Here is a 19,446-nt window from a genome sequence, read left to right as displayed (position 1 = left end):
CTGTTAATGGCCTAGCAAAAAGTAGCGTAAGATGGCCCAAAGCTTTGGGCGCCTGCATCCACATGGGAGATCTGGAAGAAGCTCCTGGCTCCAGGCTTCAGCCTGGCCCAGCCCTGGCTACTGTGGCTGTCTGGGGAATGAACCAGCAAATGAGAGATGTCTCTCTGTCTCTCCCACTCCCTGTTAACTGCCCTTTCTGATAGATCTTTAAGCAACAAGAAAGAAGAAAAAGGGACATGTTAGAACAAATTTTTTTTATTATTAAAATAAAAACCTTTGTATAAAACCGTCAGAGATCACAAACCGTATTTACACTGATTCAAGGTCCAATTATGAATCCAACACTGATGGGGCACAGGAAGCTGCAGACTCAGAGCTCACCACTGCCGAATGGCCAGAGCAGGAAGGCGAGGAAAAATGAGGCCTGCTCAGAAAATTAACCGAAGGGGATGCCAGAAAACCAACCATCTTCATAAAAGGCACTTCTCACTGTCAGAAAAAAAGTGCTTGCAACCTATGCCTGGACCGCATGCTTCCCTCAGGATGCCTTTCAAACTGTTAGGACCCAAAGGCTACTGCTTATTACCATCAAGTTTCCATACACAACAGGCGGCACACTGATTTGAAAGACCTTGTAAATGAACTCAAAGGAACCTTGCCAACTACAATCATCCTGAAGTTTTATACCAACAATTCAAGTTGACTGCTCCTGAAGTTTCACTATTGTAAGGTGGCCAGGTGGTTCTTCAACAATTTGAAGTACAGTGCATCACTTCCCACAAGCCTTCTGATTGCAGTGAAGCCCTGGGCACCAGCTAACCTTGGGATGCTGGAATTCAGCACAAGCAAACAGGGAACAAATGAACTGATCCTTCCACTTGGCATTGGGACACTGGAGCCATGGGTCTATCAGACATGTCAGCTGTGCCTGTGTAACCCCAGAAGGGGATGCTCCCTGGAACTCAAGAGATCCAGTTAGCATGACTACTGTGTTTCTTCTAAGTGCTTGGGTTTTATGGATAGATGTGAACCGCAGTTAAGTCAAACACACTTTCAACTGTCAATCAAAACTACATAGTGGGAGAGGACCTCAGAAAGAGGGGTCAGTGGTTGGGTGGAGGGTAGGGGAGGCAGAGGCTGCAAGGCAAAGTGGAACAGGCCAAACTCCTTCCTGGACATTTCCAGAACGCACGTGCATCACAGGAGAGGAACTCGCTCTGAGTTTCCAGGACTCTTTCAGGCATTATGCTTGCATTTCAAATTCCTGTTTCAGACTGTGCAGGAGAAAAGGCAACATGTTAAGGTTTAGTTTTCAATCCAAAAGTCTAATTCCTTTTCCAAAATCAACATATCTAAGGCCAAATGCCCGTACCTTTTCAGTACAACCTGGCTTGCGCAGACACCCCCACCCTAGCCTGCGTTCTCACCAGCACTCCTCAGGCAGGCTTTCCACTCATGCACTGACCCTCCTGTTCCAGACACAGCCCACCTCTCTGACTTCAGGCAGAGAAGGGAAGAGAAAACAGCCCTTACCTTTTCAGATAAGCATGCACATTTCCAAAGCCGTGGAATTTGGCCAAGTACACCAGGACCCCTGTCGCACACCGCCCATCTCGCTGCCGGCAGAAACTGCAGTTGCAAATGCCCCTGCATGGCGGGCAGTGCCAATTCTGCAGGATGGCGAATAAGCACCGTTACACGAGACACTGTTACAGGATGGCTGCATTCACCTCTCCTACCTCATTTAAGGTGGGCAATGTTTAAACCTCAAAGCCACAGATTAATGGTATTCAAGAAGGAGGAACATATCCAATTATGAGGCTTATGAGGTGGGTGGGTCTAGTGGGCACTGCAAGCGGCTGCCAGGACAGGGTTGCTGAAAACTGCCCAGGCAGGATCCAGTGCTGGCTCCGCAGCCAGCTGGCCCAGTGCTCCTTCCTGCACATGGGCCCCTATTACTGCCATCTACCTCCATCTACTGCCTGCACCTGAACCTCCAGCAGCACAAAATCAAGTTTTTCCAGTCACTAAACAACACTAAGGAACCTCATCACAGTAAGAAAAAACTTGGCAAAGACTAATGGCACCAAGTCATTTCAACTTTTTCTTAAACAGAAACTAGCAAACAGCATAGAGTATTAGCCTGAAGATATCCAGGAGAAAGTGACACAGCCATTGGGGAGTAAAAGGTTTGCCAGATCTGGACAGCACTGACACCATGAAAAAACACCCTGTGCTGTAAGGGCCTGTGTCTTGCTGTCAGCATCCCTTTTCTGTCCCTCAGTCCCTTCAAGGCACCCACCGGGTCCAGCAGAGCATCCTTGACCTCTTCCCCGTAACGGTTTCGAAGGCAGGGGCCGCAGAACTGGCCTCTGACGCCCCAGCATTCTGGGTTTCTACAGTTGGTTTTGGTGTCAATGGTTTTCTGGCGGCACTGATGACAAGTAGATCCCTACAAACAAAACAAATGAGAAGAAAAAAAAAAATCACAGGCCCAGCGGCATGGCCTAGTGGCTAAAGTCCTCGCCTTGAATGCGCCGGGATCCCATATGGGCGCTGGTTCTATCCCAGCAGCTCCACTTCCCATCCAGCTCCCTGCTTGTGGTCCAGGAAAGCAGTCGAGGACGGCCCAGAGCTTTGGGACCTTGCACCCGCATGGGATACCCGGAAGAGGTTCTGGGTTCCTGGCTTCAGATCGGCGCAGTACCGGCCTTTGCAGTTACTTGGGGAGTAAATCCTCGGACGGAAGATCTTCCTCTCTGTCTCTCCTCCTCTCTGTATATCTGACTTTGTAATAAAAATAAACAAATAAATCTTTTTTAAAAATCACAAGAAAGCAAACAAACAAAAATGGCTTATCTGATTGTCTGGTGTGGCATTCAGGGTCAGCCAGGGCTTGAGATATCTCTTATGTATGATGCTCTCAGAGGCCGGAGTCAGTAACATGAAAACTACTCCTTTCCAGAAATAATGTGATCAACGCAAAAAGAACTTGCTCCAGTCTGTTGTTCAAAATCTTTGGTATCTCTCCATGTACACTCCTACCTTACTACCCCAACTTGAATCCAGGCAGACATCCATAATAGGTGTACAAGATAAACATGCTGAGTTAATTCTTTCCAGATTAACTGAAAATACTTTTTAAGCATACAATTCAAACAACAGAAGGTTCAACTCAGGAACATACAAAACTACTTCTCTTGAAAGGGGAAAAAAAGGGCACACAGCCCATGCACTTTACTTTTCTTTTTCCCAAAAATATTTATTCATTTATTTGAAAGGTAGAGGGAGAGAAGGGATAGGGAAGGGAGGTTTTCTATCCACTGGTTCACTCTCCAAATGGCCGCAACAGTCAAATCTGGGCCAATTGAAGCCAGGAGCTCCATTGTGGTCTTCTATATGATGGCATGAGCATTGTTCCTTGAGTTAAGTTCTAGGCATATTGGCAGGAAGCTGGATCAGAAGCAGAGCTGCTGAAATTCCACCTGGCAGCATAACCAGATGCACCATGATGCCAAGCCCAAGACCTTCAGCAACTCAACAATGCTCCAGGGATAGGCACTTGTCTGTGCAGACAGGGCTCAGGGCTCCTTACCAGGGAACGGTTGTATATCTTCTCCCGAGAGTTGCTGCAGATGTTCTCCAACTCTTCCTCTGTAATGTCTTCTACCGGGCGGATGATGTGCGGGAGGGTCATGGATCCCGGCCGGCGACTTCTTGGCATGTCATCGTCCTGTGTAGCAAAAACACATGGGATGGTGAGCCCACTGAATCTCAGGCACTATACTCTTAAAATTTCTTTGCAGAGGATTCAACCTGATTAAAACATTTATTTTCTTTTACTTGAGAGAGTAGTAGAGAGAAAGAGATACACAGAAAGATCTCTCATCCACTGGTTCACTCGCTAAATGGCTGCTATGGCCAGAGCTGAGCCAGTCCAAAGCTGGGAAACAGAAGCTTCACCCATGTGTGTGCAGGGGCCCAAGGCACCCTCCACTGCCCTTCCAGGTCGTTAACAGGGAGCTGGATCAGAGGCAAAGCAGCTGGGCCCATATGGGATACTAGGGCCACAGGCACAGGATTGGCCTGCTACATCACTGTGCCCAGCCCATGACAATCTATCTTAGCGCTTACCAGCATGGCCAGTCTTAAGTTTACTCTTGAGTATAACTTAGAAAAAGGCATAAGAAAACCCGACTCTTGTCTGCCAACATGATCGTCACAGAAGCCGGAGTGACATCAGTGACAATCTCGATGGGTCTGAGAGCAGTGTTCCCCATGGGATGTCTGGTGCTGAGGCCGTGTGTACCTGTGGCTACGATGGAAACCCCGGGACCGTGAGAGGTGTAAATCAGAGGGGCAAGTACTGCCGGGAGCACTCACATTCATGTAGCCATCCACGGGCTTCCTCTGCCTCACCAACATGTACTTATCCTCCTCTTCTTCCTCTTCCTCCTCCATGGGCAAGGCGCTCAGGGACCCAAGGGTCCGTGACCGTGACCTGGTCAGAGGACGGGCTCTGCGTTCTGGGTTTCTCCTGGATGCCACGTTGGGGAATGTGCGTCTCCGGGGTGTCTTGGACTTCTGACAAAGCACACGGGACAGAATGCAGGATGAGGAGGAGCCTGGCCTGCAAAACCCACCCCCTCCTCAGAGTAAGCTCTGCTGTCTTTGCTTTTACTATCATGCATAGAAAACGAGCAGAAAGCCGCCATCAGCTCTGCTTCTGTAACACCAAGTGAGAGAAGATGGGACTTGTTCTTGTACTCAAAGGAAGCTGCAAGAGCTGATCTCATGTGCCAAAGACACCTTTCTCTACGACAGGATGTGTGCCCTGGGACACACACTCGCTGGTTCTGTGTCACAGGAGACTCTGGGGCACGTGAGCCTTCCTCCCTCCTTCCTGCTGCAGGGAGGCAGGGAAAGGAAGTCTGTCCTATACACAGAAGACACACTCCGCACTGGCATCAGCTTAGCTGCTTTGCACACACTGAGGCACATTAACCCCAGGACTTGGAAATGAGGCTTTCTTGCTTTTCCTCATTCTTGGATTTCGAAAACATTTACAGAGACCCTGTTGAGGAGCAGAAGGAAGGTGTTAAAGCCGGGTATGTGGTAGAGTTCTCAATCTTCCCTTTTGCTCTAAAGGGGCAATCAAAAGGAGGCCAAATGCCCCAGGATAGGTCACAAAGGGACCGGCGGGGCCTCTGCTAGCTCCCCTTCTCAACATGATCTAGAGTGCATCAGATCACTGCCAAGGCCTGGCCAGGACGAGGCCCACCTACACACGGACTCACCGAGCTGGACTCTGGGAAAGACCGTCTTCCAGGGAAGGGGCCGGGCACACCTTCTAATTCAGCCATGAGCTTTGCAAGCTACAAAGAAAGAAGAAATCCAACAGAAATGACTGGTTTAGAAGCACTGCTGAAAATCAGCAACTCACTAAAGGTGAACACTAATGGCTTCATGGTGAAGAACAAGTTGGCACATCCAAAGACTCTCTGATTTGTCCCTGTACCCTTCTGCCAAGCTTTCAGTAATAGATTTTAAGTCAATATAGGGAACAAAATGCATTTCCAAGCACACATGATGAAGACACTGCTCCAGGGAACGTTGAGGACACAGGACAAGTTGTTGGCAAGAGCGAAATCACAGCAGCTACTTACCATGGCTTTGTTTTGCTTTATGTTTAATGCCCTTCTCTCCAGAAAGTTCATGCCACTTTCATCTTCCGAATCAGAATTGGAATCAGTCGCAGAATTCTCCGAGGGCTGGGGGGGTGCCACATTTTTTTTACTAGCTCCCCTGCCATTTCTTGTTGGGAACTTCAGCGCCACCCGCAGCGGTCCAGGGCGTCTGCCCTGGCTCCGGGTCCCACAGCGCTCGCGGCCCGACCGCAGTCTCTGGGTAATCAGAACAAGCAAGTCATTACTGGCACTCAGGACTAGGACTGGTGGATACACTGCACCAGCCCAGTGGGATCACAGTCACTTTCCAACAAAGGCACAGGATGAACACTCCCAGCTCTAGAGCACCCTTGCCTGGGGGCCAGTTCGGTTCCATCAGCCTCAAGCTAGCTTCTCAGCTGCACTTCACACCATTTGCATCTTCTCAAATTAAAGCAGCATGCCCAGACCCCCAGGTAGCAGCCTACTTTTCGTCTCTAGATTTGACTTCAGATCTTTCTCTCACTTTTGGAAAGCTTATAATAAAATAAAGCTTCTACGTTCCAAAGGTAGTATGTTTGTGTCATTAACATGTATCAAGATAAGCCCCTAGAAAATGTAAATTAAAATGAAAGAAATACTACCTCATTACCCCTCATAAATCAAAGAGAAATAAATGGGCTAGCATGTGGCACAGCAAGTTAAGTTGCTCCCTATGGTGTCAACATCCCCAAGGGATATCACATTTCAAACCCCAGCTTCTTGCTGCAGTGTCTGGGAAAAGCAGCAGAGGAGGATGGCACAATTACTTAGGCCCCTGCACCCAGGTGAGAGCTTCAGAGAAGCTCCAGGCTCTGGCCCAGCCTGGCCCAGCCCTGGCTGCTGCAGCCATTTAGTAACGGCCAATCACTGGGAGGAAGATCTATCTTTCTGAAACTCTAACTTTGAACTAAACACATCTTAAAGACAAAGAAGGAATAACAAGTATTGGTGGGAATGTAGAGGGGTTAGCCCCTTTGGGAAATAGTCTATCAGCTTCCTGGCACTGTGAAACAGGGCCATCATATGATCCAGCAATGCCACACAAAAAGAACACATGGACCTGGTGCAATGGCTCAGTGGCTAAAGCCTTGCCTTGAATGTACCAGGGTCCCATTTGGGAACCAGTTCATGTCCCGGCTGCTCCACTTCTCATCCAGCTCCCTGCTTGTCTTCTGGGAAGGCAGTACAGGATGGCCCAAAACCTCAGGACCCTGCACCCACATGGGAGACTGGAAAGAAGCTCCTGGTTTCAGAGTGGCTTAGCTTTGGTTGTTGCAGCCACTTAGGGAGTGACCCAGCAGATGGAAAATCTTTCTGTCTCTCCTTCTCTCTGTAAATCTGACTTTCTAATAACAATAAATTATTATTAAAAAAAAAAGAAAGAAAAAGGAATTGTGCCACCTCAATTTATCTTCACTATGAGGAAAAGAAGCCACTGGTCTTACCTTTTGTTTTGGGGCAAGGCAGTAAAAATTACTGTCCATAGCAAATAAGTTATTTTTCTTTCTGCCCTTGGGGGTGATTCATGCCAACCCCCTCCCCGAGACTGCATAAGACACCATTAGTTCAGTTGTTTTCCTCCCTGGAGCACCCTCCTGTCACTAAGACAGGGGCTCCTTCTTTCTTTCCTAAATAAATCATACTTTGAAAACCAAACAAACAAGAAAAACCCTAAGGGGACCAGCTTTGTGGTGCAGTGGATTAAGCCACTAACTGAGACATTTGCCATCCCATATGGGACCACCAGTTCGAATACCAGCTGCTCTCCTTCCAACAAGGCTCCCTGCTAAGGTGCTTCCCTTCGCTACCCATGTGGGAAACCCAGAAGGCGTTCTGAGCTCCTGGCCTCAGCCTGGCCCAGCCCTGGCTGTTGTAGCCGTGTAGAGGGTGAATCAACATATAAAAGATCTTTCTTTCCCTTTCTAATGAATTGAAATAATATATTTTTTAAAATTACACCTAAAAATGTTCACAGCTGCTATAACAATAACCAAGCGGTGTAAACAACCCAAGCACCCATCGAATGATTTACATGGAATTGCAGAACAGCACAACTGATCATGACAGCAATGCCAAGGGTGAGGGCAGTGGGAAGGGATGGAAACAGTGTTAATGAGTAGTTTCTTTTTAGGATGATGAAAATATTCTTAAGCTGAAGTGATGGTTAAGAAAAAGAATTTAAAAAAAAATTTATTGTTTTTGCAATTTTCAGAGACTTTCTTAATTTCCAAGGCTTTTAGTACTTTTCATGTGCAAGGATTTTGAGGATATGAAACAAAAACTTTCATGAACACTTTCCATCAATTGACATTTTCTTAATCAGAGCAAACAGCACCTATTAAACCTGAAATGCTGCCTAGAAGCCGTTCTGGTGGTTGACAATGTTTGGGTCCCACCCCAATTTGCAGACTGGTCCTGCAGTACACTCCAGTAAGTGCCAGTTTGCGCCCTCATCACTTAGTCAACAGACACATCCATGGACAGCCAGTGACAGACAGCCCTCAGCCAGGCATGGTCTCCTTGTGGGCCACAGGCAGGGGACCTGTGTCAGATCCAATGGAACTCCAGAGTGTGCCCTCAGCTGTACACCAGGCACTGCTTCCCCTGCTGAGAACGTGTGTGGGACAGGAAGATGCCTGTAGGACTGAAGGGCATGCTGGGAGAGTGGGAGTGGGGTGCAGACTCAGCAGCCAGAGTGGGATAGGAGCTCCTGGTGCAAGGCAAGGGGGCATGCACAGCCCAAGCCGACCAAGGAGCACAGAGGCAAGAAGGACTCTACTTGACACTGTGTGTGCTGGCACTTCCCAGCAGAGGTGGCTTTTCCTGAGGTGGGTAGATGCTGTGGGAATCGGCCCTTATCACAGGCCTGCTCTGGGCCAGGCAAGGTGCTGTGCTCTAGAACTTCCGGTGTGTATAGATAATCTCTGGAACATGCGTGTGCTACCCGTGATTAGCCTGTGTTTCTGTGGCGAGGGAAACTGGGAGGCTGGCCAAATTATATTATCTTACCGGTTTCCAAGATTTTTAGAGATTAAAAACGTTCAAGATTTAAAAGCAGGACTATATCAGTAAAAGAAAATGCTTTAAAACATGAAGAAACTACGTGCAGAAATTTTGGGAAAGGTCAACAGAATCTTTCAGCATGAATAAAATGCAAACTTGGAAACCGTTTAAAAAGCCAAGCACATATCACGTCCCTAAAAGTGTACCTTGCTTCTCAGCTGTGGTGAAATTCTTGAACTCACCATTCCATCTTGTATCTCACTCTCTGAGAAACCGCAAAATGATTCATCATCAGAGTCGGCATGAAAAATACTGGCCAGTTCACTAGTGCCAGCTGGCCTCGGTTTCTGTAAAAATCCACAATGGTCTAACACATCTTGCACCTCACTTTCTGAAAAGCCGCAGAAAGATTCATTATCAGAGTCCTCATAAAAAACATGTGCCAGTTCTTCACTGATATCTGACCTGAATTTAGGTTTCTGTAAAATAAATAAATAAATGGGGTTGTGCATTTTTTTTCTCCTCATTTTCAAGAACCAATTTTCCATAAACCGTGCAGAAAGCAAATCACATTTACAAGTGCACTACAAGAGAATGGCTTTTGTTACAAAGAAAAATGGTTCAGGGGTTTACAAATGATTTCTGAGTTGTTATGGCAAATCATCAGGCATGTTGGGTTAGGCAACATTTCAAAAGGAGAGAATAAGTAGCTAATCTACCTCCAACAATTACTACCTAGAACCACAGCAAAAAGTGAAATGAAATTACAGTGCATACTCTACTTTCCTTGTGGCTGTATAGATATGCAGGCAGAAAGCAGGCAGTTTTAATCATGCACAAAGCAGTTAGGGCATTTGGAGCACTGCAGACTCAATTCTGTTTATTCTCAGGCAGCACTTACCGTGTTTGCAAAATTATCAGAAGCAAAGCTGTCACAACTGTCATCAGAGGAGGACGAGGTTTCCATGGAAATCAACTTCATATATCTGAATTTCTTTACATTCTTCCCGCGGAGGTCCTTTCGCTGCAAATGGAAATGTCAACAGTGAAGTGGGATGCTGATCGTAGGTGCCAACGCAAGACCTCACTTCTGAGTTCAGTAAGGCCAAACAGCGCAAGGTGGATGGGTCCTACCAGAGGACGAAAGAGGTGCCAATGCTGCCAAATAGCGTTCAGGCTCCTGACAAATGCTGAGGAGCAGGCATCCCTGTGCAGAAAACTCCCACGGCATTTCTCACTGTAGTCAAACATCCGGGGAGCTCCCAGTGCAGTGCCCCAAACTTCCATTATTTTGAGCCCCTGCAGAAGTTCCAGCCCAATCTCTAAAAAACCAATCTTTTCTTTGGCAAATTAAACTGTACTTCTAAAAGGAAATTTCGAGAGCACAAAATGGCAGTGATTTTTCTCCCTCAACCAAAATCAAGCCAATGAGGTCTTCTTATGCAGGCTCTGGGCTTTGTAACCATGATGCCAATTTCCCAAACTATGTAAAACTGGGTAGGACCTGCAGCGGTACCAAGGCAAGCTTCCATCCTAACAAGGCATTGTTCCAATCCAGAGAGGTATACAGACATTACGAGTCCTTACAAATCCACTCAACCCAGCAAACCAACGGCATAAGGAGCCAGGAAGAATGGTCAGATAGCTCTCCAAAGCAGGGAGGAAGAGCGGGCTGCATTTGAGCAGTTACTGCCCCTGGCCTGCCCCACTTTCTGCAAGTACCCTTGTTGGCAAGGGTAAAGTTTAACATATCTGTAAGTGCCAAGATGCAGCACTCATTCATAAACACGAAACAGCCTGTCAGCCTGTACCGCCATTCCCCAACATTTAAGGAAGTTTTGTAAATGCTGTATTGTCCATGAGGGCAAATTCTGCGATGGGTCCCATAGACTGCAAGATGCCAGGTCTACAGGACATGCTTCACCCAGCAGTGTGCTTTTTGGCATCTTGCCGAAAAAACTGAACACACTGGTGGAGGCACTCACTCTCCCAAGACCCTAAACAGACCGCCTCCAATCAACTCAGGAAATTGTGTCTGAAGTTCCTGTAGGAAGGCAAGAGGCCCAGCTAAGAGGCAGAGCTGCTCCGTATCACAGCTACACACAAAGGAGAGAGCATCCGTATTAGGGGCGAAAAGGAGTTTCACAAGCCTCCCACTGCCCAGGCGACAAAGTCAAGGTTCGCAGGTGGGACGTGCGGCGCAGGATCACGAAGCAGAAAGGGGCCGTGCCTGTAACCGCAGGACAGTTCTAAACGTTCCCTCATTAATCCACCTGCAAGCCGTGGGCCCACAACAGCCTCGCCCCAGGGGAGGCCTGTGGTCACCAACTGCCAAGGAAGCCAGCACGCGCCTGGGCTGAACAGGCAGGACCGATAACCAATTCTATAGCGGGCAGGTGCCTGGGCAATCTGTGTCAAGTATGCGCTCTTATCACGCTTAGGTCTTTGCAGCCAAAGTGCCACCCTAACTTCACAAAGCAGAACACAGCTTACAGATGTGTGCAGTCCTCAGCACACACCAGGGCCCACGTTTGCACCGAGGCCCAGCCACTCCCCAAAGCCAAAATCCAGTTCTCTTTGGGTAGGCATCCACAGCGCTCTGGAGTCACGCCCCTGCTTCCCACTCCCTGCATACCCCAGCTTCCCCACGTGGGTCTCTAATCCTTGATATTTATTTTAAGCGTGTCACTCGCTTCCTTTCTACCCAACCCCCGCCCCACTCTCCTATCCTTCCTCCAGTGGTAGACTCAACGCTACAGTTTCTAGCACAAAGCAAAGTAGCCTTTTATGTAGCGCCAACGTCCCACAACTGCGGAAAAAGGCTGTGGTTTGGGGGGAGGTGGAGTACTGGGGTAGGAGAAAAGACGCGCAAAACCAGCGAAGCGCAGGATGATCGATCAGCTTGAACCACGTCTTGCTTCCACTGCACTTAACAATCGTCTGGGACTGATTAAAAGACCTCCCCCGCCACCAGTGCGCAGCCCAAGTTTGCCAAGTCGTCAAAGTTGCAAATAGCCCAAGGTTCCGCGGGTAGAAGCCACCTCCGCCAGGGCCACCTCCGCACGCCAAGGGAGCCACACAAGACTCCTTCTCCCTCCACCCCTGAGCCACGTGCGGCTTGAGGGTGCGCGGGGCGAACCTCCGGGGCGGGCAGCAGCAGACCACCACCCCGACTCGGCCATTTGGCGGACCTCTGGCCGGCGCACGTGCACCTCGGGCGCACGTGCCCAGGGTGCCCGGGGCGCCGCAGCTGGCCTGCACCCGCACATCACCCGCACCCTGGCGCGCGTGCCGGGGGGGCCCCAGACCCTCAGTGAGCCCCCGGCGCCCGCGCCCTGCGTGGGGGGATGGGGAGGACGTGCCCAGGCGCCCGGCGTTGAGAAGCAGCCCCGGGCAGCGGAGTTGAGCAGCGCCGGCGCGCGGCCGCCCAGCCCGCGTGCAGCACCCCCGCGCGCCCCGGCCCTCACCAGGACTCGGCGAGTCTCCATGCTGGCGGCACAGGCAGCCGGGAGAGCCGAGCAGCCGCACGCGCCGCCGTCGCACAGGCGCAGGAGGATCGGGAGCCGCGCGGCCGGGCGGGCGGAGTGCGGCCAGCGGACCCCCCGAGGGGCGGGGCTCCGGCGGGCTTTCCCGCGTTGGGGCGCAGGTCCTGCAAGCTGTGCTGACAGGGCTGGGGGGCTCCAGACGCACTCGAGCCCTGAAAAAATAGCTCAGCCCCCCAGCTAGTCTGGTTTCAGAGGGCAGCCTTGGAGAGTACTAAAGGCTTCTTTGAGAACGGAGCCGCCGGCGAGCTGCGAGGACCCATGTTTTTATGCAGCTGCAGGATCCTGAGCCAATGGCGCGAAAACGGTTCGGGTTGCCTCGGGGGTAGCAGCTGATTTGCATGGATTCCGGGGCGGGGAGGGGAGCGGCGGGGACCCGGACTTGGGGGAGCGTGCTTAGACCTTTCCTTGCTGCTCGCGGTTTGTTTCTGAGACCCGGAAAGAAGGTAAAAAAAAAAAAAAAAATCCTAGAACTTCACTGTTCTGTGAAAAATAGTCCGACCCTGTTACTTGGAAGACAACTGGTCAACCTCGGACCCGAGCCGAGGTGGGGGAGTGGGACTTTGAGAGGCTGCCTTGGTGGGCTGCGTGTTTTGTGAAGTGGGTCAGAGACCGACTCATCCCGTATACCTCACGGAACTGGCCCGGGGTAGCAGTAAGGGGGTGCCCGAAATCTCCCCGACGGGCTGGTGGCGCGCACTAGTAAACCCAAGACACCCAGGCGGGTGGAAAACGATAAATAAAAAGGCTAGGCCTCTGGAATCCAGGCAGGGGGAGGGGCCGAGGGGCGTCCTCTGACACTTCCCCCAGGCGAAAGACAAAGAAAACCCTAATGAAAGGAGGAGAGGCTTGGCCCAGAAGAACCCGACCCAAGTTTAGTGCAGGGGAGGACCGAATGGGCTACGCTTTAGTTCTCTAAGTGGATGGCAAAACCCCTTCCTCACCAAAAAAACAAACAAACAAACAAACAAAACGAATAAATAAAGAAAAATAATGGATTTATGTTCTCTATTGGCTAAAACAACTGAAAACAAAAAAATATCGAAAACCATACAGTCCTGTGTTCCCACTCAAGAGAGAGGAGGGGTGGCCCATGCCAAGCTTGCCTCCTGCCTGAGCCCCAGGGAAAGGAGCCTGCAAGGCAGTTCAGGAAAGGACATTTGGAGCCATCCAACTGCCGCTGCAGATCCTCACACACTCCTCTGAGAGTGATAGCAAAAAGACAGGGAGAATGTCCCTGTCGCTTCTACACTGTCCAGGACGTCTCCAGTGACCAGGAGAAATGACGTCTGTGGTTGCCCTTGTGGCAAATACTGAAGTCAGAAACTTTTAAAACAAAAGGAACCAAACATCCTAATCCAGTCCCGGCTAAAGGACCATCTTGGCTTGGCTGAATAGTTAGACCAGTTCTCAGAACCCCGACCTGAAATAACGTCTAAAAGGCCTACTTACAGGAGAGCAGACAGGAACGAAAATGGTCGTTTGGGGAACTAGAACACCCTCTTTGATAGCGAGTGAGGTCTGGTTAGTCCGACACACAAGCCCCAATAATGATCCCAACTGGGGTACCAGTGCTTCCTTCAGGGGACAGAGCCCAGAGGCAGGGGGACCGCAGGTGGATCTCCTGGGGCTGAGCTCCTGCTGGCTGCTCTCAAAGGCAATTCAAATGCAATCAACCGCCTTCCACTTTCCTGCAAAGACTTAGAAAGCAAATAACAAAGTATTCTGGGTTGACTCCTGAAGACCCAGTGGGAAAAGACCAAAACTGCACTGCCAAAAAAAAAAAAAAAAACTGCAAAAGATTGAGGGGCAACATAGAAACTCAATTACAAAGTTTTTGTGAGAAGAGGGGAGGAAAAACAAAAATTAAGTATTGCAGTGTCCTTTGTAGAGGAAGTAGTCAAGAAGAGACTAGATGAAGACCCATTGAAGAAAAGGTGGGAAAATACTAAATTCTCACAAAAGGACAGGCGAGTGTGGAAAGCCAGGTCTTTTAAGAGGAAGTGCCCAGAAAGAGCAAGGGGGGTGGGGTAGGGAAGAATCCTTCTCATGACTCCTGAGAGGGGGTCTAACACCAAGGCTCAGCAAGCCTTCACCTCAAGTCCTCCACCTTCAAGCACCAGCACCCCATCTGTATGCTGCTTCCACTTCCCATCCAGCTCCCTGCTCATAGCCTTGGGACCCAGCACCCGCCTGGGAGACCTGGGGCTCTCCTGGCTTCAGACTGGCTCAATTCTGACCTTTGGTTGGAGTGTTGTGCCCAGATTTTGAGATCTCCAATAATCACCAGGAGTCTGAAGTCGATCCAAGTGCACAAGGATGATTTATTCAAGCTCAGCACATCTGAACCTGAGTTCTTGGTTAAGAGCAGGCAGCTGGTTGACCCGTATAGGATTGACCCCTATAGGGAGTGTGGTCCCTCAACAGAACATTCTTAGGGTTTTTATAGGGACAGTCTACATTAGCTTGAAAAGGGGCAATTCACAATAGCCTGCAAGGTGAGGGGAAATACCACAGATTCCCTACCTGTCTCGGCTGGATAGCCAGCCCATTGCCTCCAGCAACTAAGGGAAGCACCCACTTAATTACTTGGAGTCACTTGTGAGCTAGCCAGACTTAGGTGGGCCTTGATTCGTAAGAATTGGGGCTCATCAGTGCTAAAGGTCACATAAGTCGCTAAAAGTCACATAGGCTGTTTAGCCTGCAAGCTCACAGTTTTTTAATAGCAATGAGCCATGAGCAAACGGTTAAGATTTTGATACTGAGGTTCTTCAGTGGCTGTTTGGGGGAGTGAACCCGCAGGTAGAAGATCTTTCTTTCTGCTTCCCCTTCTCTCTGTAGATCTATCTTCCCAGTAAAAAAAAAAAAAAGTCTAAAATAGGACGAAGGAGGTGAGGTATTCCTTAGCTGGGTCCAGCCAGAAATCTTGATGAAGCTTAGGGAGGGATCCCAAGGGGAAGAAATAACATTTTGGGGTGATGCTTGCTCCTCTAACATGAAAACCAAAGGGCATGGAGTTCTCCAAAGAAAAGTTTACTGTTTCAAATGTAAAAGGGAAGAATTTCGGGTTTCAAAAATTAAAACAAATAAGTAAATGCTAGGTTAGGGCCAAAACAAACCGAGAAGCCCCTTTTTCATGCTCCTGAAGCAGGAGTTAGTCCCCTGGACCAAGATCTGAATGTGAGATTGGATTTAAGAGTAGGGATGAGTGAGAGGCAAGTGAAAGTACTAATAAGGGTTCTGAGGGAGGAGGTGGAAGGATTGATTCCCTGGTGTGGGTGAGGGCAGTCCGGGAGGATGGAAACCACATCCTTACAAGTTAAACATCTGGGAGAAATATATATATATATATTTTAAGATTTTCTCTTTTTTAAAAGATTTATTTATTTCTATTGGAAAAGCAGATATACAGAGAGAAAGATCTTCGTCTGCTGGTTTGCCCCCCAAGTGGCTGCAACAGCCAGAGCTGAGCTGATCCGAAGCCAGGAGCCAGGAGCTTCTGGGTCTTCCACGTGGGTACGTGGTCCTAAGGCTTTGGGCCATCTTCAAATGCTTTCCTAGGCCACAAACAGGGAGCTGGACGGGAAGTGGAGCAGCCAGGATACGAACCAACACCCATATGGGATCCCAGGAGTTCAAGGTGAGAATTTAGCTTCTAGGCGATCATCTGGGCCTGGGAGAAATAGTTTGTCACACACAATACCCCATTTCTACAAAAGGGAAAAAGAGGTTTGCAACCAATAAGGTTCACTATTTGAACCTTGGTAGGTCACTATGTAATACTCCAATTCTCCGGTTTCAAAGCCTGATGGGATCTGCAGACTAGTACAGGGCTTAAGAGCTGTGAAGCAAATGGTCCAGACTTGCCACCCTGTGGCCAAATCCTTACACCCTTCTTCATAAGCTCTGGTTTGAACACAAATGGCTTGGTGTGATGAATTTACAGGAAGCATCTTGGGCTCAGCCCTTAGATCAAGGGAGTGGAGATCGCTTTGCTTCTGAGTGGGAAAATCCTACAAGTAGGAGGACAAGCAACAGTGCTGCTGACCCGTGGCTGCCACAGGGCTCTGCAGAGGCTCTAAACACCCATGGCCTTGGACAAGCTCTAACTTCCACAGGGACTCAGTGAGTGCACACAGTGAATGGAGCCAAGTGGAGAGAAGGGGGTGTGAGAAAGCACCATTAACTACCTTGACTACAAGTCTCCAAAAGTAATTTACAGTTTGTTAAAAACAAACAAACAAACAAACAAAAACAGGCACAATATTGGGGTTATTTAATCATGAAGGAAAATGGAAAAAAAAAAAAAACCCAAAATCAACCCAGCAAGGATATCAGGTAGAGGAGCTTAAACAGTACTTGGGACTGACCTGCTACATCAGGCTGTGGATTGGCTCAGAGGACAAAAACTACATCACAAAGTGTTACAAAAGAGCCTGACCCCCGTTATTCTATGGTCTCTGTAAGAAATTCAAACAGTAAAGGAATTAAAGCAGGCACTTCTTAGGCCTCCAGTTTGGGCTCTTCCCCTTTAGAAAAACTGTTCCATCTGTTTATCAGGGTGCTCTAGGGTGTGATTCATCCAGATGTAGTGAGGAAAAAGACAGCTTCTGCTTTTGTTTTTAAACTCCTCAAACTCGTCTCTAAAGGATAACCTGACTGTGTACAGCCAACAGCCACGCCCTGTGAGCGAAAGGAAGCAGAAAAGTGACCCGCAGAGGGGAGCCCGGGTGGTAAGCACTAAGAAATATTCCAAGCCAAAGACGTGGGGTTGCTAACAGATTCCCGGACTGTAAAGTGTAGGTATATAAAGTCTGAGTGTTGCTGAGAAAAGATGAGTTCGTGTTAACAATATACTCTTGGTAGAGTCCATCTAGCTTCCTGTGGAAGGGTAAGAGATGAGTCCAGAGATGCTAAATCCTGACCACCTCAACATTATAGAATTCCAGACCAAAATCGATCACACCAGACGGAAGGGAGGCACCACTGCCTGAGTTTGTTCATGGTTGGACCATCCTGACTAATAGAGGGAAAAAGACACTAGGGTTTTACAGTCATTGGTGGCAAGAGCTAGTCCTTTGGTGAGAGTAGTAGATGACCAACAGTTGATGAGCCTGCATCTACCTGTGCTGGGAAGTCTCCCAGCTCAGACAAGTGCTCCTGACCCCTGAGACATCTGTTCGCACCACTGCAAAGCAGTGGGCTCATTACGCTCGGGTTAAGGAACTAATCAAAGAAAGCTTGGGACAGAGAAAAGGAGGCCAGTGGAAAGTGGTATGTTTCTCCAGGAAAAACAAAAAAACAAAAACTCAAATATACGCATTAAGGGCCCCGTGTGATAGCCCAAAGACTAAATCCTCACCCTGCATGCACCAGGACCCCAAATGGGTACCGGTTTGTGTCCCAGAGGTTTCACTTCCCTTCCAGCTCCCTGCTAGTGGCCTGGGAAAGCAGTAGAGGCTGTCCCAGAGTCTTGGGACCCAGTACCCGAGAGGGAGACCCAGAGGAAGCTCTTGGCTTCTAATCAGCTCAGCTCCGGGATTTGTATCCACTTGGGGAGTGATCTCTGTAGATGTGACCTTCTAATAAAGATAAATGAATATTTAAAGAAGAAGAAAAGATATCCATTAAGAGGCTGTTGTTGCCCCCTTCTCTTGTTCTCTTTAAATAAATAAAATTAGTTTTTAATTTAATTTTGTTTTTTATAGATTTATTTTTATTACAAAGTCAGATATACAGAGAGGAGGAGAGACAAAGAGGAGGATTTTCCATCCAATGACTCATTCCCCAAGTAGCTGCATGGCCAGAGCTGAGCCAATGCAAAGGCAGGAGCTTCTTCCGGGTCTTCTGGGTGTAGTGTTCCAAGGCCTTGGACCGTCCTCTACTGCTTTGCCGGGTCACAAGTGGGGAGCTGGATTAGAACTAGTGTCCATATGGGATTCCAGCGCATGCAAAGCAAGGATGTTAGTCACTATATTGCTGCACCAGGACCCAGGTTTTTTTATTTGTTAAAGAACCTCAAGAAGGACTCAACCCCAGTGAAAGCAGCTGGTCAGCTTCCTCTTTGGGAGCTGACATGGCCGGGATGCTGGGAAGTAACTGTAAGCTTAGGAGTAGAAACTTAATCCATTTTAGGGGTCCTCAGAGCTGATAGAAAACGGAGACCAGAATACCCACCTAGATCCATGTTACCACAGCTGCACAAATTATACTATTGTTGATTTGTCATGTCCTATCCTGTGAGAACTCAGAGACTCAAAGATTGTTATTAAAAGACAAAATGCTTTTATGTAAGAACTATACCACCCAATTGTCAGAGCTTACAGTACAACTCTGTACTTACAACTGTGAATGATGAAGCCACCCCAGATCAAGATCCAATGGTAGCTACACATGGAATATGTGCTAGGGGTAGGTATCACTGGAGCCAGTCCTGAGGGATGACTAGTTTTCCAATTAATCAAAATACAACCTAGCCTAGGTGACTATTCCTATTTCAACCCCAGGAAGTAGCCTGATGGACCACATAATGACTCTGAAAAGGTAACAATAATTCAGGGAAGGGATCTGAGACCAACTATAGAAATTGAGACAACATGTAGAAGTGTGGATGCCTGGTACAGCGTGTGACATTTTCAGTCCAGGCCCTCCGTAAGAGTGAGAGTTATATAAATGCTGCAGAATGGTCACTGGCGAGCGACAGGGGTGAGAGGCGGTGGTGAGGGTGGTTCTATTTTCACTCCGGTCCTAAACTAGGACAAGGATGCTTGGGGAAATGAGACCTGTAAGAGTCTGTGGCTGCTCTTTTCCTGCACTACAGAGGCCAGATCCTAGGGCAAGCTCCTCTTTCTCCCTAGGGAATGTGAACTACTCTTGCCTCTCTTGGGCAGAGAAGAGGCGGAATGGAGTTCACCAAGCCAAAGTCCAGTAGAGCTTCCCTTCTGTACCTGCAGTCTTTATGTCACTGCAGGGCATGACAATAGCAATTACACAGCCCTTGTATAGCCCAGGGCAGACCTCCGGTGGTGTTGGGAAAGAGAAGTTTCCACAGCCAGTTCCTGTCTAATTGGACTATGACATGTACTTTAGTTCAACTGGCTTTTCCCTTCACCCTGGCATTTCACAAAAATAGCTAACAATGATACACAGAAAAAGAGCTTTAAAGGGCTCATTCGACCCAAATATATCTCTTC

The 19,446-nt window shown here is 48.6% G+C and overlaps 1 protein-coding gene across 2 annotated transcripts; it reads right to left on the bottom strand.

The window, feature by feature from the left end:
• Window positions 1–259: 259 nt before the first annotated feature.
• On the bottom strand, window positions 260–12,288 carry CDCA7 (cell division cycle associated 7). 2 transcript variants are annotated; one of them, XM_040971727.1, is made up of 10 exons: window positions 12,179–12,288; window positions 9,613–9,735; window positions 8,954–9,190; window positions 5,667–5,903; window positions 5,298–5,375; window positions 4,384–4,584; window positions 3,596–3,733; window positions 2,303–2,452; window positions 1,534–1,670; window positions 260–1,274 (listed from the first exon to the last, which is right to left on the bottom strand). In XM_040971727.1, exons 1-10 carry the CDS (start codon window positions 12,197–12,199, stop codon window positions 1,244–1,246), a joined length of 1,353 nt encoding a protein of 450 aa, XP_040827661.1. In that variant the 5' UTR covers window positions 12,200–12,288; the 3' UTR covers window positions 260–1,243. The 2 variants fall into 2 exon arrangements, with proteins under 2 accessions (XP_040827661.1, XP_040827663.1); XM_040971729.1 differs by lacking the exon at window positions 8,954–9,190.
• Window positions 12,289–19,446: the final 7,158 nt, after the last annotated feature.

This window comes from Ochotona curzoniae, unplaced genomic scaffold, assembly GCF_017591425.1.
Source record: "Ochotona curzoniae isolate NIBS_2020 unplaced genomic scaffold, NIBS_Ocur_1.0 contig_2210, whole genome shotgun sequence".
In the NCBI taxonomy this organism is placed as follows: Eukaryota; Metazoa; Chordata; class Mammalia; order Lagomorpha; family Ochotonidae; genus Ochotona; species Ochotona curzoniae.
The sequence above is the reverse complement of the archived record's forward strand: the minus strand, read 5'-3'. Positions and strand labels throughout refer to the sequence as shown.

What these genes read in the sequence shown, in the direction of transcription:
- CDCA7 (XM_040971727.1), bottom strand. Translation starts at nt 12,199, where the DNA reads ATGGAGACTCGCCGAGTCCTG. An exon ending in TGGAGACTCGCCGAGTCCTG is followed by an intron (nt 9,736 to 12,178) that starts GTGAGGGCCGGG and finishes TTCCATTTGCAG; the next exon opens with CGAAAGGACCTCCGCGGGAA. An exon ending in GTGCATGCTTATCTGAAAAG is followed by an intron (nt 1,275 to 1,533) that starts GTAAGGGCTGTT and finishes TCTCCTGCACAG; the next exon opens with TCTGAAACAGGAATTTGAAA.